The sequence below is a fragment of the Corvus hawaiiensis genome, chromosome 1 (assembly GCF_020740725.1).
Source record: "Corvus hawaiiensis isolate bCorHaw1 chromosome 1, bCorHaw1.pri.cur, whole genome shotgun sequence".
Classification (NCBI taxonomy): Eukaryota; Metazoa; Chordata; class Aves; order Passeriformes; family Corvidae; genus Corvus; species Corvus hawaiiensis.
The window spans coordinates 54,877,144-54,891,554 of record NC_063213.1 but is presented as its reverse complement, the minus strand read 5'-3'; the positions used below and the strand labels follow the sequence as shown (position 1 = coordinate 54,891,554).

The following is a 14,411-nucleotide window of genomic DNA, read 5'->3' as shown; positions in this document are numbered from 1 at the left end:
CACCCTCGGCAGAAAGGTTATTTGCGGTATCACAGAAATCAATGTGAGATGCCTATTAGTGGATTAATTTTTTGTTTATACTTGAGGTTTTCTTCGTTGCTGTGTTAGTTTTTGTTTCTAATGAGCATATAGAAATGTGTGCAATGGGAAAATAAGAATGCCAGATCTCCTTTGGATATATATGTGCACTTTAAATGCATCATTAGAAGAACATGCATGGAAGTCTTTGAAGTGTTATCATCTGGGATATATAATCTTCTGCATGTTAGTATCTAGCGGCCTGGCAAGTAATGTGGTTGTCTTGGAAACAGGCTTTATTTTCCTTTTGTGAATATCTAGATGTGAAATCATCATCTTCCTTGAAAATCTAGAAGTAATACTTCTTAAAGAAATAACTGCAGATTTAAGATGCCTATCCTCTATTTAAAGAATTGATAGAGGAGTCTGTAAGTGATGTTTGCATTGTGAACTTTAATTATAGTTGTGTGCTTATGTTGCTAAAACAGTCTTTAGTGGTTTTTTTAGGTAAAATGCCTGTACTTAGTGTTGATATTTGTCTGGGAATTACCTGCAGTGAAACACTTGGCCAAGATTTCCTAGCTTAATGTTTAAATAGAAATATTACAGTGTAACTGATGCGTTAGAAGTGAAATTCCTAAAAACAAACTGATACTATGGTTTCCAGTCTTTTCCCTTGCCTTGTTTGAAATTAACAGCATGTGATAAATCCTTGGATGTTCTGTGAGATTATAGCATAATATTTGCCAGACGAAACATCAGCTGTAGACAAAAGTGCAGAGAAAAGCTTTTTTGTTAGCCAAAGAGCTGCCATGCACAACATAAAATGCCAAAGTAAAATAGAAACTGAGTCAAGAAATAACTATCTTTCAAATTGCTGGGGTTTTATTAGGATTTGTATGAAAATATGAAATAATGTTCTTGAAATTTAATTTTCCTGGTCTGTAGATTATTTGTCCATTCACAGCAGTCTGATAGTTTGGTACTAGCAACAGTGTAATTTCCTAATTTTTACAGATGAAGGTCCAGACTGAATGGACCATGTTTTGTTCTTAAATTGTTACGTTTAGTAAGTTTTTTAGTGGAGTTTTTAATATAGTTCTCTTCCAAATATTTTTGTCTCCATTACCAATTTAAAAGGCTTTCAAATACTGATATGTACTTCAGAGGAGAATATTTTTTAAAGTCTCTCATAAAAGAACTGGTTTTTTCAGTGGAAATCACACTTTGAATGATACAACCTGTCCAAGGATAGAGAATCATGGAAAGATCTTGTTTAGCCATTGGAACCCAATTGTGTGACCATTTCTTTCATTCTACCTCCCATCTCTTCCTCCTGCTTCATTTCTTGTGCTGCACCCACATTTCAGATTGATCTCTCTTTCCAGAACTTAATTGGCCATTTTATTTTTGCTTAAATGTTCAAGTATGTTCCAGGTTTTTTTAACTTCTGTATTCCCTCGAATAAGATCAAGCTTTCTATATAAGGCCTGAGATGAAGCTTATTGCCTAAGTGGAGAGAATCTTAAAGACTATGGTTGTTACCAGATGATGCGAAAAGCTTTTAGTGACCTGTATATTGGCCCCAATGTACAGTAGGGGTGTAAGTATTCTGCACCCAGAAAGAAATAAATAATCACAGCTTGTTTTTCCACAAATGACAGTAGTCACTCAGATGTATTCTAATAGTGTTGTGTTCCATTTTGGATGTAATAGCATTTATATATGTTTACCTTGATGGCCAGGCCATAAACTTCCCACTTTCACCTCAAATTATGATCTCATAAATCTTAAAGGACATCGAAATAACATGTTATTTAAGCTACAAAAAAAAGCTGAGTTAGTCCTTGAGCTTTTTTCACATTCTTCTAAATAAATGTCATTTCTTCCAGTTTAACAATATTAGTTAACTGTATTCAGAAAAAGCAGTCCATTTTATACCTTCCTGATCAAATAATAATTCTCCCTGCTGATTACTAAGTATTACATAATTATATTCCCTGACTCCATTTTAGTGGAACAATTTTTCATTCTTTGCTCCCAACCTGCAAACAAGCAAGCAACTGAAAAAAAAAAAAACCCAAACCCCTTATGGTAACAATTCTATGTAGTTACAGTATGTGCATCATTGTGTTACTGTGATCAGTTCCCTGAAACTGGTTGATAGTCAGAGACTCTAACATCCTTCTTGAATATCCTAGGAAAACCTAATATTGTTGAAGTTCTCATGGCTTTTCCTTTCAGATTAACAGTAAACTTCAATGTTTTCTTGTTCCTATTCTTTATGATACAGAGATGTAGTCCTGGAGAAATCTGTTTTACCTCTGTGCATTGTAATTAGAAATGGTGACATGGTCTTTCATCCCCAGAAATGAAATTATGCATAATTCAAAGTTAGTTATAAGGATAAAGAGGAAGTGCAGTTTTTTTCTCTCATGTGTTTCACTTCAGGATGTTGCCAAGTCTGGTATCAGCAGCATTAGAAAAAGATAAAACAAATTCCAGGGGAAAGATTGTAGAATCAATCAAGGAGAAATGGTATTTTTGTTGCCTTTTGTAATTAAAAAGCACAAAACAAAATACCTAATGAACATTTCCTTTTACCATAAGCAAGGAAGTTGGTTAAATACAGTCATTTACAGCCAGAGATGCAGACACATGTAGTAGCTTTCTCAGTAATGAGACCCGCATCTCTGGAGAGCAGTGTATCCAGTCATCACATCATGTGTAAGACAGAAGTTTCTCTCTCCAATGCCCAGCAGAGAGACAAGCTACATCTCTAGCTTCACTTAGGCACGTGATATTTAGGTGTAGGCAGTCCCATTGCAAGTGCATGACTTGGCTTGAAATGACCTGTGCAAATCTTTCCATCTAATAATGGACTGAAATACAAAATAGCTTATCCAAGCTGCTCTTCACACAACTTGTTTTAGAGCTTCTCATAAATTACAATTGGGTGTGTTTGTTAGAAAAGGGAGGATTTTGTTTCATCTGTATAATTTTTTGGGGAGTTGGAGATGTATCTGGTAGTGAGATGGATTCTCCATACTCATCATCTCAAAGGCTACTCAAGAAACCAGTTTGCCATCTGGCAAACCGTGTCAATTTTGTACCTTTTGTGTCTTGCATTTGCTTAATAAAACCTGTGTGCTGCTCTGCTGTTCCTGTGTTTCCTTCATTTTCTGGAGTGTGACTGTAGTGGCTGCTTCAGCAGAGGGGCAGGGACAGTGACTGTGAGTTACCAACTCTGATGTAGCCCCATTTTGGAAGTTTTTCTCTTTGGGGATTCTTCAACTGCCCTGCTCAAAAGGCAGTGGTGCACAGGGGAGGAACAGGGAACTCCTCCTGGGGGGAACACATTTTTCACTTGCTGGATTTGAAAAAAATGCTTTAAATTTTTTTTATTTTGTTCTTACATGTAATCTGAAGTTCTCAAAATTTTATATGAAAATGTGCTTTCCTTTAATTTCTGAAAAGAGTGCTTTTTTTTTTTTTTAAATAAGAATGAGTAATGTTTCAGCATTAATAAAAATAAAGTACTCTATTTGATACCTTTTCTGATTCTTGTTTATAGGCATTTTAAGTTTCTTCGTAGTGTTCTTAGGACTTAAGCTACTCAGTCTAGTTTTTAAGTGTTTGTGAGTAAAATGTATATGAATAAAACATACTTATTTAATATGTTGTATCCTAACTTCTGCTTAATTGAAACTTTTATTATAAATGGACAATATCAAGGGTGGCTGAAATTTGAAATGTGACAGATTCTGTAGCTTGTTTAAGGCATCTTATTCTTTACATCTAAGAGCTGTCAGAAGGTGGTAAACAGGTCTGTGAACAGCAGCATTTATAACCAAATTGCTTTCATGAGATACAGATGAATCATTCAGCAGGAGAGCTAATTATGTCTGTAGCCTGAAGCATAGCCACAGGTATCCTGGCCGTTAGCTACCTTGGTGCTTCACTCAAGCCAAAGAGCTTGTGTTTGCAGTGTGTTCAGTTTGAACGACAAAGGTTTGTGTGTGAATCCAAGGAGGACTGGAATATTATTTAAGCAATACCTCAGGATAAGCAGTGGTAAGCAGAGGACATGGACATCATTTTGTCACTTACCTCTGTTGTTAGAGCCTTTGTGGGCTGCAGCACCATCCCAGGTTTCTGACTTAGCAGCACTGGCCACCTTAGCCCAAACTGCTCTCTGAAGGCTCCTGTATGGCTTTCTTCAACATGTTAGTGCTGGGTTTTGAAGCCAGAAAACTTTGTGTTACTTTGCACAACTCTGCCTCCCTTAGTAGATATTAAAGATGATGCTGAAAGACTGTGTGCTCTGATGCTGTTAATGAAGGAGAAGCTAGAACAAGAAAACATGAAGAAAAACACTGGTTTCTGTCATAAATAAGCTTGTCTCTGTTTCTTTCTTGTATATGCTTGGTGTGTTGTTATGCATGTGATGGATGCTGAGGTGATTCAAATGCCTCAGGAGAAAGTTGTTTTTTCACTTTCTATCAAGACTTGCAGTAGGAGCTGGACATCTTTATTCCTTGGAGGTGCTCTGCTGTGCTGGCTACCTCAGTGAAAGTCTTGATTCTTCATTATGTTGCCTTTTCCCCAGCAATTACTATTTTAATTATTCACATAAGAAACTCTTCTAATGCTCTCATATGTCATTACCTGGTATCATTCAAATACCATTGGATGGGTATTTTCAAAAGCAGGGGGAAGGCTTACTCAGAACCCTTTGTAGTATATTGATTTTTCTTTTTTTAGGTGTTAATGGTGTGACCTTTACAAAACTAAAGGTAATTTGAAATTTAAATTTTGAAATCCATAATACATTGCTCAGGATGTGTGACTTTACATAGCTGTTTATTCACATAGGTTAATTAATTTGGCAGTAATTGTATTTTATGCAATTTTTAAAATGTTTAGGGCTATTTTAAGTGGTCTTATCTGGTGAAATATAGATTGTTATGGGTTAATGTGTACGTGAGTGCATGAAAATATTTGCTGTAGTGGCGTATTAAGCTGAGCTTAAATGTGGTATAATTTTCCTGGGTTTATTACTGCATTTCTAACTATACTTGCAGCTTCAGGTAAAATGTATGGAGATACTCTGAAATTTCATGGGGTGTAGCGCCCATTTAAAAATCACTCCTGTAATAACGTATCTTTTTCTGATTATTGGTCTAATATCAAAACAGTTTTGCAGTAAAAAATATAGTAAATAATTTGCAGAATTCTGTCTGAATGAGTATGAAATAATAAATTCAACATATCTCTGCACAGTAATAAGAACAGGTTGCTCCTTGCTGTGCTGTTCATTCACAGCTGTTTCTTCATGCTGCCACCCTTAGCAGCATGTGTTTGATTTTGCTCTGAGTAGCAGCACAAACTCTTAAAATGCTGCAATTTGAAATTAACTTCCAGGGAGCAATGAGGGTGGCCTGTCAGGCCATGCTAATTTTTTTTTTATGTCACCCTGAGAAAAATAAATTTAAAGTAATCTGATAGCATTTTTCTAGTGCCTGACTGTGCCCTGTTTGTTTAATACATCTCAAGAGTAGCGTTTTCTGATCTTGCCACAGTAATGTTTTTTATCAGTGCTGTCATTAGTTTGGCTGCAAGTGGAGATAGTCTTTTTGGAATGGATCAATACTTCAGCTTTATACTTCAACTGCATAAAGGAGATAAAAATTTTAGACCTTTTTTAGAGAGAAAATCTGACTAGAAAGTGAATTGTGCAGGTAGTACTGTGAACAGACATATCTTTCTGAGATTTTTGGAGCAATTTTCTAAAATGTAGCATTGTACATGTTTAGGAGGATGCCAGAGAAAATAAAAATTATGATTGCTGTTCTTTCCAGTGAAAATGAGAAAATGGGCTCTTAACCCATTTAATTTTATGGTTAAATCATAAATGTCTATCAGCACTTTGTGTTAGCATATAATGTGTGTCAGTGTGGACTAGACCTGGTAGGAGTCTATATATCTGGCAGTCAGGGAGTGGGGCTTTTGGTTGTGTGATTTTTGCTTTTATTTTTCTATTTAATCCTTTCTCAACTTGGAAAACAAGAAGGCTGATGCTCTTTCTGTAATGTGTGTAGAGAAATGGCTGAGTGAACAGGGACATGTATATGTGCACAATCCAAGCTATATTAGTGAACTGTCCTTGACTAGGGAAGACAGAGAGGAGCAATGCTGATGTGGCAAGCAACAGGATGTTGGGGAGGGGGATGCTAACCATAGAAAGAGAAAGACTTATGTTAGTTAGTCGCGTGCATATTCATTTGTAACCAATCGCTTGCTATTAAAGGCCGCGTGAACAGTAGCTGTAACCCAATAGTATGGAGCTTGCTTATGTGTGCTAGGGGAATTAGGGTATAACTATGGGACTGACAATAGAATAAAGGGAGTTCCATCATATCTCTATGAGAAGCGTGGTTCATTCCGGCAGATCTCTGGCAATTATGTGTGATATTTTAAACCTCAAATGTTACCCATCCCCTTGCCCTTTTAATGAATTTTTGCATTCTGTGAGAGCAGAGGAGAACTTTGTATTTGCTTCACTTAGTGAATTTAAACAAAAAAACCCTAAGGTTATTGATTATAGCAAACACTCACCTATTTTTTGTATAAATCATTTAAAGGTTCAAGCATTTAATCATACTGTAGGATTTTAAGAGAGCCTGATGCTTGAGTTCAGCATGCATGCTGTAGATGGCAGTGATCTGAGGCAGAACCATCACCTGTGAGGAGTCCATCAAACCTTTCAGGTGAGGGATCTGTCTCTGCACTGGTGATACGGAGAGTTTGGGGTGTCTCTGCGGTTGCACACACTGATGGCAGTGCAGTGACATGACCAGTCTGCGCCTTGGGACTGTTACCTTGGGCCTCCTTTAAGATGAGGAGGGCGTCTGTGATACGGATGGACAGCAGGCTGGCATTTAATACAGAATAAAGCAGCCATCTTTTGATGGTAAATGGTCAGGAGAGGTTGTTGAGGCTCGAACTTGATTCTGATCCTCTGTTTCTGATGGCAGTCACATACAAGGGGGAAAAACTTTTACCATTCAGCTGGTGGTTTGGGTTTTGCTTGCTTTTTTCATGTAAAAGTTCAGGAAGTGTACAGCTGGTGCAGGCAGAAGATCATTGCAGTTAAGAGCTACTTCCAAAGAAGCAACCAACCAACCTAAAAAACTGCCAGAGAGGAGAGCTCCTGTGTCCCTCTGCCATCCTTGTGTATGTTGAGCCTGGCTCTGTGAGGGTGCAGGAGTACTTGGTACCAGAGCTCATGCCTGCTGCAATAGCTGCAGGCTGCTCCCAGGTGGTTGTTATTAGCAGTGGGGAGGACTTTTCTCCTGCTGTGGAACCTACACTGTTAGGACATTGCATGGAGGGGGTTTTGGGGTTTGTATGTTCAGTCAGATCTCTTGATAAGATGTGAAGAGTTTTGCATTGCTTGCTTTCAGTGTTGTTTCTGAATTACATGCTGTGAATGTTGTTGTTTGGTATAATGAGAGTGGTCTGGGGTTTGTTGGTTTGGTTTTGGGGGTTTTTTTTTATGTGGGTTTGTTAGGTGTTTGGGGTTTTTTTGTTTGTTTGTTTGTTTGCTGGTGTTTTGGTTTGGTTTGGGTTTTTTTTGTTTTGTTTTTTTTTCCCTGGTCCAGAGCCAGTGCTGACTGGATTGTTCTGTGCAGAAGTGTGAAGATAGAATAAAATAGAATTAGGTGGAATAATTGATGTGTCACTGTCAGTGTGTTACTGGTTTGCTAATAGCTTCAGAGATCACATTTGTCCATCTGCCTTGGTAAGAAATTCTGTAAATCGGAAAGTTGAAGAATTAACCCATTATAATTTTTTATCGTCATTACCATTTGATTGTTCAATCATTGGGAAAAAAACTATTTAGTTCTTTTTAAACCCTACGCCAACTCTACCATGAGGTAATACCACTGAGGTATAGGTTTACCACGGGAATTAACTGTGGTGTCACTCTTCCTGAATGCCTATTTAATGTAAAAGCAGGAGAGGTGATGTTGGGAAGAACCTTGAAGAATCAGTTTGGTTCAGAGTCTGGTTTGTTTGCCCCAGTTTGTTTTAGCTATCTGTTTTCTTTAAATAGCCATGAATTAAGGCAACAGGGCTGGAAAGATCCTGCTGACTTCAGTGAGGCTTCACATGGTCCATTAACAATGTAATGTATTTATGTTAGCAAATGGTGTCATTTTGAAATTTTATCACGGGCTCATCTTTCTTTCTTCTAGCCCACTTCTCTGGAATTATTAGACATACAGCTGAAGTAGTGGCTTTAGTTACTCTGCTGGTAATCAGATTAAGAGTTCACTATGCAACTAAAAAAAGGGGTTTTTTAGCTGAAAATTGGGAATTAATGCTTATATCTCATTGCCGTAATGCTGTGCTTTTGAATACCCCTGATATTTAATCCTTTCTTAAAAAAAGGTTACCAGAGAACAGTCATCATTTTTAATATTCAGAAAATAGGTTTTTTAAGTTCAGTTTCTTACGTTGTATTCAGAGTTGTGCTTCAAACTTAAAGGTACTTTAAAGGATACCATATTGAAGAGAAGCCTGTATTTTTTCCAATTAAAAATTAGCTTTTGAAATTAATTTCTTAATTGTGGAGTTTGTTTTTAAGTACCTCTTAAGAAAAATATAAGTTTAGGCTCCCTTCCAACCTGGTGTTTAAACATGTACTTAACTTTTAAACATCTGAGTAGGTTGACTGACTTTGCTAAGTACACCGACCACGAGGCTTTTGAATTCACTCATTACAGCTTTTTGAGAGCTGCTGCAGTGGGGCTGGTGCTGGGCAAAGGGAGCTGGGGAGTGTGCGGGGACCTTGGGCACAGCAGTGTCAAGGGTAGCACTGCCAGCAGAATTAATTTTGCAGAGCTGCCCTCCTTGCAGAACCTTGAGTGTTGTAATTTAGAGAAGTCATAATGGTCAAAGATTGCTCCAAAGTGGTGAGAAAGCCATTTTCCATCTGTGCCCTCATTACCAGTGTGACCCATTGGCCACTTGCATTTCTGCCCTTGAGAAAGTTTTGCTTTTCTTGTGGTGCTCAGCCTGGTATTGCTGTAATACACACTGACTGTATCCCGTGTCCACCGACATAAATGCTGTTATCTAAGTAAATGTGGGCCAAATGATTTCTGTTATAACAGGATTGTAAGTAAGTCTGAACAGACTTAAATATGTTCAAAACGGTGTGGGAAGGGGGTTATCCTTTTCTTCTTTTCCTTTGGGAATGAGTATATGAAGTAGGTATATGTCCTTTAAGCCCCTTCTTACTCTCCTCTAATTTTTAGTTTTGTTAACTAATTTCTTCCAAAAAATTGGAAGAATGACAGAAGTCTCACAGTTACTGAATTTCTACTGCCCTTGGAACAGTCCAGGATGGATGCAAATGACCTTACCAGCTCTGAGAAAAGCAGAGAGTGGTTAGGCAGAAAGGCTTCAGGGCATGTGTCTGTAGCGGGTTGGGTTTCTAACTGGGCAGAAACACTAATTTAGTGTAGTGGTTTGGTCTAAGATACTCATTACTGTTTATCTTCTGTGAGATAAGAATTAGGAGAAACGCAAAGCAGGCACCAAACTTGAAAGAATATAAAGAAGTTTATTAACAGACCTAAAAGAAGAAAAAAAAATCATACCACACTTTCAGAACTTTCCTCCTCCCCCCACCTTCCTCCTTTCTCCTACTGACAATGTAAAAAGACAACCCTTAAGATGTTCAGTCTGTTTACCACTTCCATAATAACCTTGTTCAGTCCATTTAGGAAGAGGAGTCTCTCTTGCTCATGCTATGAACACATTATCACAACGAGACAGCCGCCCACTTTCAAATAACTTTGTTCAGTCCATTTAGGAAGAGGAGTCTCTCTGCCTGCGTGTGAGTCCCTTCCCCCAACTTGCAGCTTTTCCCACAAGGTTTTTGGGGTACAATTTTAAGGTTGAGCCGTTCAGAAACAAAAGTTCTTTTCACCCATCTCTGGGAGCACTTCATCTCTAAGAACAGAGGCCCTTCTCCTTCCCTGGGAGCAAAGGGTCTTCTTCATCTTCATCTCTAGGACTATCTCTGGGAGCATCTCTAGGGACTGAGGTTTTCTCCTTTCCCGTTTGGAGCAAAAGTCCTCATCGCTTCCATCTCTCCCTGTCCAAACTTCTCATGAAATTACAGCTGCATCAACATCTGCCAATCTCAGCGCAGGTGCTTTTGCTAACAGGCATGAATTGAATACTCCACCCCCCATATCTTCATGAAATTACAACGGGTACTTTGATATATCATAGCTTCACAACAGAATTTCAGCTTTAAGCATCTCCTCTTTCTCTTCTTTCAGGTTTTCAGCTCTTCACAGCACTAAAAGGGTTAATCTCACCTAGGCCTTGCAGCTGGAATTTTGCTTATTGCAGTGGAGAGGGGGGGAGCCAAGCCGCTCCGGCTGCCCATAGCAGGGCTGTGAGGGGGTTCCGCGTGTGGAACAGGGCCCATCAGCTCCAGGATGGCTGTGGCCCGGCCCGGCCTGGCCCAAGCAGGGCCTGGCCGGGCCCACTGGCCCCCACACGGGGCCTGCAGCCACCTGTGCCAGCACCGGAAACGAGAGAGAGAGTCTGCCTTGGGGTTTACTGTTCTTAAGTGTGGATCACAGAGGGGTCACAACTTTAAGTGGCTTAGAGAATTGTCCATATTCAAACTGGCCAGCTGATAGGTTCTATCAGGTCCCAGAGGAAGCTGTAAGCACCCCTTAGCAAGGACATCCCTTCCGGGACTATGCTTGCTAACCTATGACAGTGTCTAATTGTAGAATGCTTTTTCTAATACATTTGTTCAAGAATAATACTTTTTTGGATGTATCAGTTTACAAAGTGTATCCTATTGATATCCTGATAGATAGGAGAGATTATTTTAATAAATATATTAGATCTATAATTAAATTTTGTTTTGTTTTCAGTAGTAGTATAGGATAGGACATTAATCCGTACATATATGCATTTTAAACTAGCTACATAAAATTGACTGTAGAATTGCTTTAATAATGTTTCTTTCTTATAAAAACTGTAATTTGTTTTAGTCATTTGTTAATGATTAATAGACTGTTGTGGGAGATTGTGTAGGAGTATGTTATTACAGTAAAATGCTATTAAAAAAAGTTGACCTGAATCTTGCATTTGTCAGTTTTGTGACCTTTATATTTCTTTCTCAATAGAACTATGCAGCACTGATCCAGCAACAAATTAATGAGGACAAACAAAATGTGAGAGAAAAGGCTGTATATGGAATTCAGCTCACAGAAGAAAAACTTAATGACTTCCGTGATGAACAGATTGGGCAGCTGAAGGAACTGATGGACGAGGCTACCAAACCTAATAAAAAAATCACCATTTCTAAAGACTCGGAATACAAAACCTAAAGGATTAAAAAAATTATTTTAATGCATATAGAAGCATTTCGAAACTGCTTTTTCCAGTTGTACTTGAATGTGGTTTCTCTGAGATAATGGATGCAGCTATGCTATAACTTGTCTGAAATGGATGTGTTTGGCTTTCTGTGCAAGAATAAATGAAAAAATGGAATAATCACAACACTTTTATGTTAACTGCATTATTTTTGTTTTCTCTTCTTTTTTTTTCCTCCTAATGGGTGCTGAAGGCTGAAAGAATTTGGGAGAAGTAAATTGACATTTTTAAAATAGAAAGTTGTTAGTTTTGGGGTTTCTTGTTTTGTAATCTTGGCACCTAAAGAGCAAAACATCTTTCTATTTGTTTGTCATCATCTTCCTTAATGGAAAAGATGCAATTAGCATTTATTTTCTGGGCTGAGGATTCAGTAGACAAAGGAATGCTACTAGAGTGGGTTTGTTTTCATGGAAAGAAATGAGCAGTATTAGAAAAATATACTGTTGGTGAAATTGGAAGTTGGTTTTCTTCTTGAGCTTTATTGTGAAATTGACTTTAAAATAAAAGATGTAGCTCATTATTAAATGAACCTTGAATCACTGTCTTATGCAGAAAATTCTGCTTTTTTTTTCCAAGCTAGATTCAGATTATTGTTAGTATCTAAAATTTTTAAAAACCTTTCACAAATGGGTTGTGCTGTAGTTTGAATTCAAAGGTTCTTAAAAAACTTGGTATCCCATATTATCCAATATTTTATATAGACCAGAATTTTTAAATGACTCAATCACAGAAATTATCCTGTTGATAATACTGTATGACAAACATTCGTAATTTATTTCTAATAGGCTAAGTCTGCAGTAAGACAATGTGTGCCTATTGTAACATACACTGTTGGGACTAAAAAAAAGGGGGTTTACCTTTCTGTGCAAAAGACAGCTTTCATTTCATCTTCCAAACCTAGTTTTATATTATTAGTTTTGTTCTATTTCTGGACCTTTCCCTGTCTGTTTCCCACAGCATGTTCAAGACGACAAAATTTCTTTGCTCTTGGGGAATAACAGCTTTGACAAGGAAGCACATTTCCATCTGTCTCAATTTGTAACAACATGCTGTTTGCCAAAGCTGCGCTCCTGGATCTAACAGAGTGGGGAGCAATTTGGGGAGCAGCCTCTTTCTTTCTCCTTTACCTCTCTTCCCAATTCTTCGAAGGGCTTGTAGACTGCAGGTTGCGCATTTCTATTAAAAGTTCACTTGCAGGATTGCTGTGTGAGGAACATGAGGTTGCTTTGCTGCGTTTTCCTCTGGCACCCACAGGCTTTGTTGTGTGTGCAGTAGGAACATCCTGTAGCTTCAAGCACGCAATGCAAACAGGATCGAAGGGCAGAGATGACATCCAGACTGCAGAGCTGTTCACAGGTCCTGATTCTTGGTGCTTCAGGGGCATGGTTGGAGAGAACAGCAGTTCCCTCCTGGCCTGCTCCATACCGAGGATGCCCCAGCATCAGAGTGGGAAGCAAATGTCACGTGCATTGTGTTGATTTGACACGGGCTGGTTTTTGGTAGTGGGAGAGGGCCACAGAGGTGGCTTCTGTGAGAAGCTGCTAGAAGCTTCCACCGTGTCCAGCAGAGCCAATCTCTGATGGCTCTGAAGGTGGACGTGCTGCTGGCCCAGTGAGAGAGGTTGGTGATGCCTCTGTGACGACATATTTAAGAAGAAAATGAAAACAGCACGCGCGCAGTTTTTTCCAGGGGTGGTGAGACGTGGCTGCTGGGGCATCCCAGCCATGGCCTGTGATGAGCCTTGCCTGCCTGGCCACCCCTCGCCAGCTGTGCTGCAGCAGAAGGGCAGGGGCGGCAGCGGCGGCTTCTCCCTCCCGGTTCCCCGCGTGAAGAGAGGCATTGAATAGTGCCAGCGCCGCGGCGGCCCCCAGTGCCCACGCGGTGGTGGCGGGGGCCGTGTGGCTGACAGCGGAAACATGGCAAGCCATTCCCTGACACGGAACCTAGACGAGATCAACCTCTGCGCCCTGCGAGATGCTGCAAAAATCTTTGAATTAGTGGAATTGTTGGCAGTAGTGTACCTATGGGCAGCAGCTTTTTTCTAGATAGAGAAGAGGAGGAAGTGAGGACGTATAAGAGAGAGCAACGTGGCAGCACCAAGGTCAGTGGAGAAGGAAGCGGAGGAGGTGCTCTAAGCATCGGAGCCGAGATTCCTCTGCAAGCTGTGGTGAAAAAAACTGTCCCCCTGTTATCTGTGGAGTCCATGGGGGATGCAGAGATCCACTCTCAGCCCGTGAGAAAAGTGCTCATGCCGGAGTGAGTGGATGCCACAGAAAGCTATAATCCAGTGGGAGACCCAAAGAGACAGAGGGCCCCTGCTTCCAAACTAGAGCAGCCTATCTGTAAAAGACTGCACCCCATGGACAATTGACCCATGCCACAACAGTTCTGGGAAGACTCTTTGCCTGTGGGAGGGACCCCACAGCATAGCAGAAGAAAAACTCCTCTCCTTGAGCGAACTGAAAAAGATCTCAGATGACGAACTGACCAAACCCCCACGCCCTGTCTACCTGCGTTGTCAGTGGGAAGGAGGGAGGGGCTGGGGGGAAAAAAGGTGTTTTAAAGGCTTACTTTACTTCTCATTATCCTCCACTGACTCTGTTAATAATAAATTTATTTTATACCTTTAAATTTAAACCTGTTTTGCCCTTAGAGTGTTTCTCCCAATCCTCATCTCAGCTCATGAGCCCTTTGTTAATTTTTTCCCCACTCCTCTGCTGAAAGCGAGAGAGGGTGAGCAAACGGCTCTCATGGGTGCCTGGAGTTTGGCCAGTATTAAACCAAGACAGCATACAGGAAGCTTGAAAATTGTCTCTGATACTGCCATTCACACATTCCCATTTTTCTTTTTAGTTTACAGTCTGTAAAAATGTAATCCAACTCTGGAGTTTAGGGCATGAAGATTTATTCCGTTG

At 39.6% G+C, this 14,411-nt stretch overlaps 1 protein-coding gene across 1 annotated transcript in view; it reads left to right on the top strand.

Moving 5' to 3' along the window:
• The window catches only part of SDHAF3 (succinate dehydrogenase complex assembly factor 3), a 32,555-nt gene extending 20,933 nt beyond the window's left edge, over positions 1 to 11,622 (top strand). Inside the window, exon 2 of the mRNA XM_048305072.1 lies at positions 11,247 to 11,622. Coding sequence (XP_048161029.1) covers positions 11,247 to 11,450 — 204 coding nt within the window. The 3' untranslated portion in view covers positions 11,451 to 11,622. The remainder of the gene's footprint in view (positions 1 to 11,246) is intronic.
• The last annotated feature ends 2,789 nt before the right edge of the window (positions 11,623 to 14,411 follow it).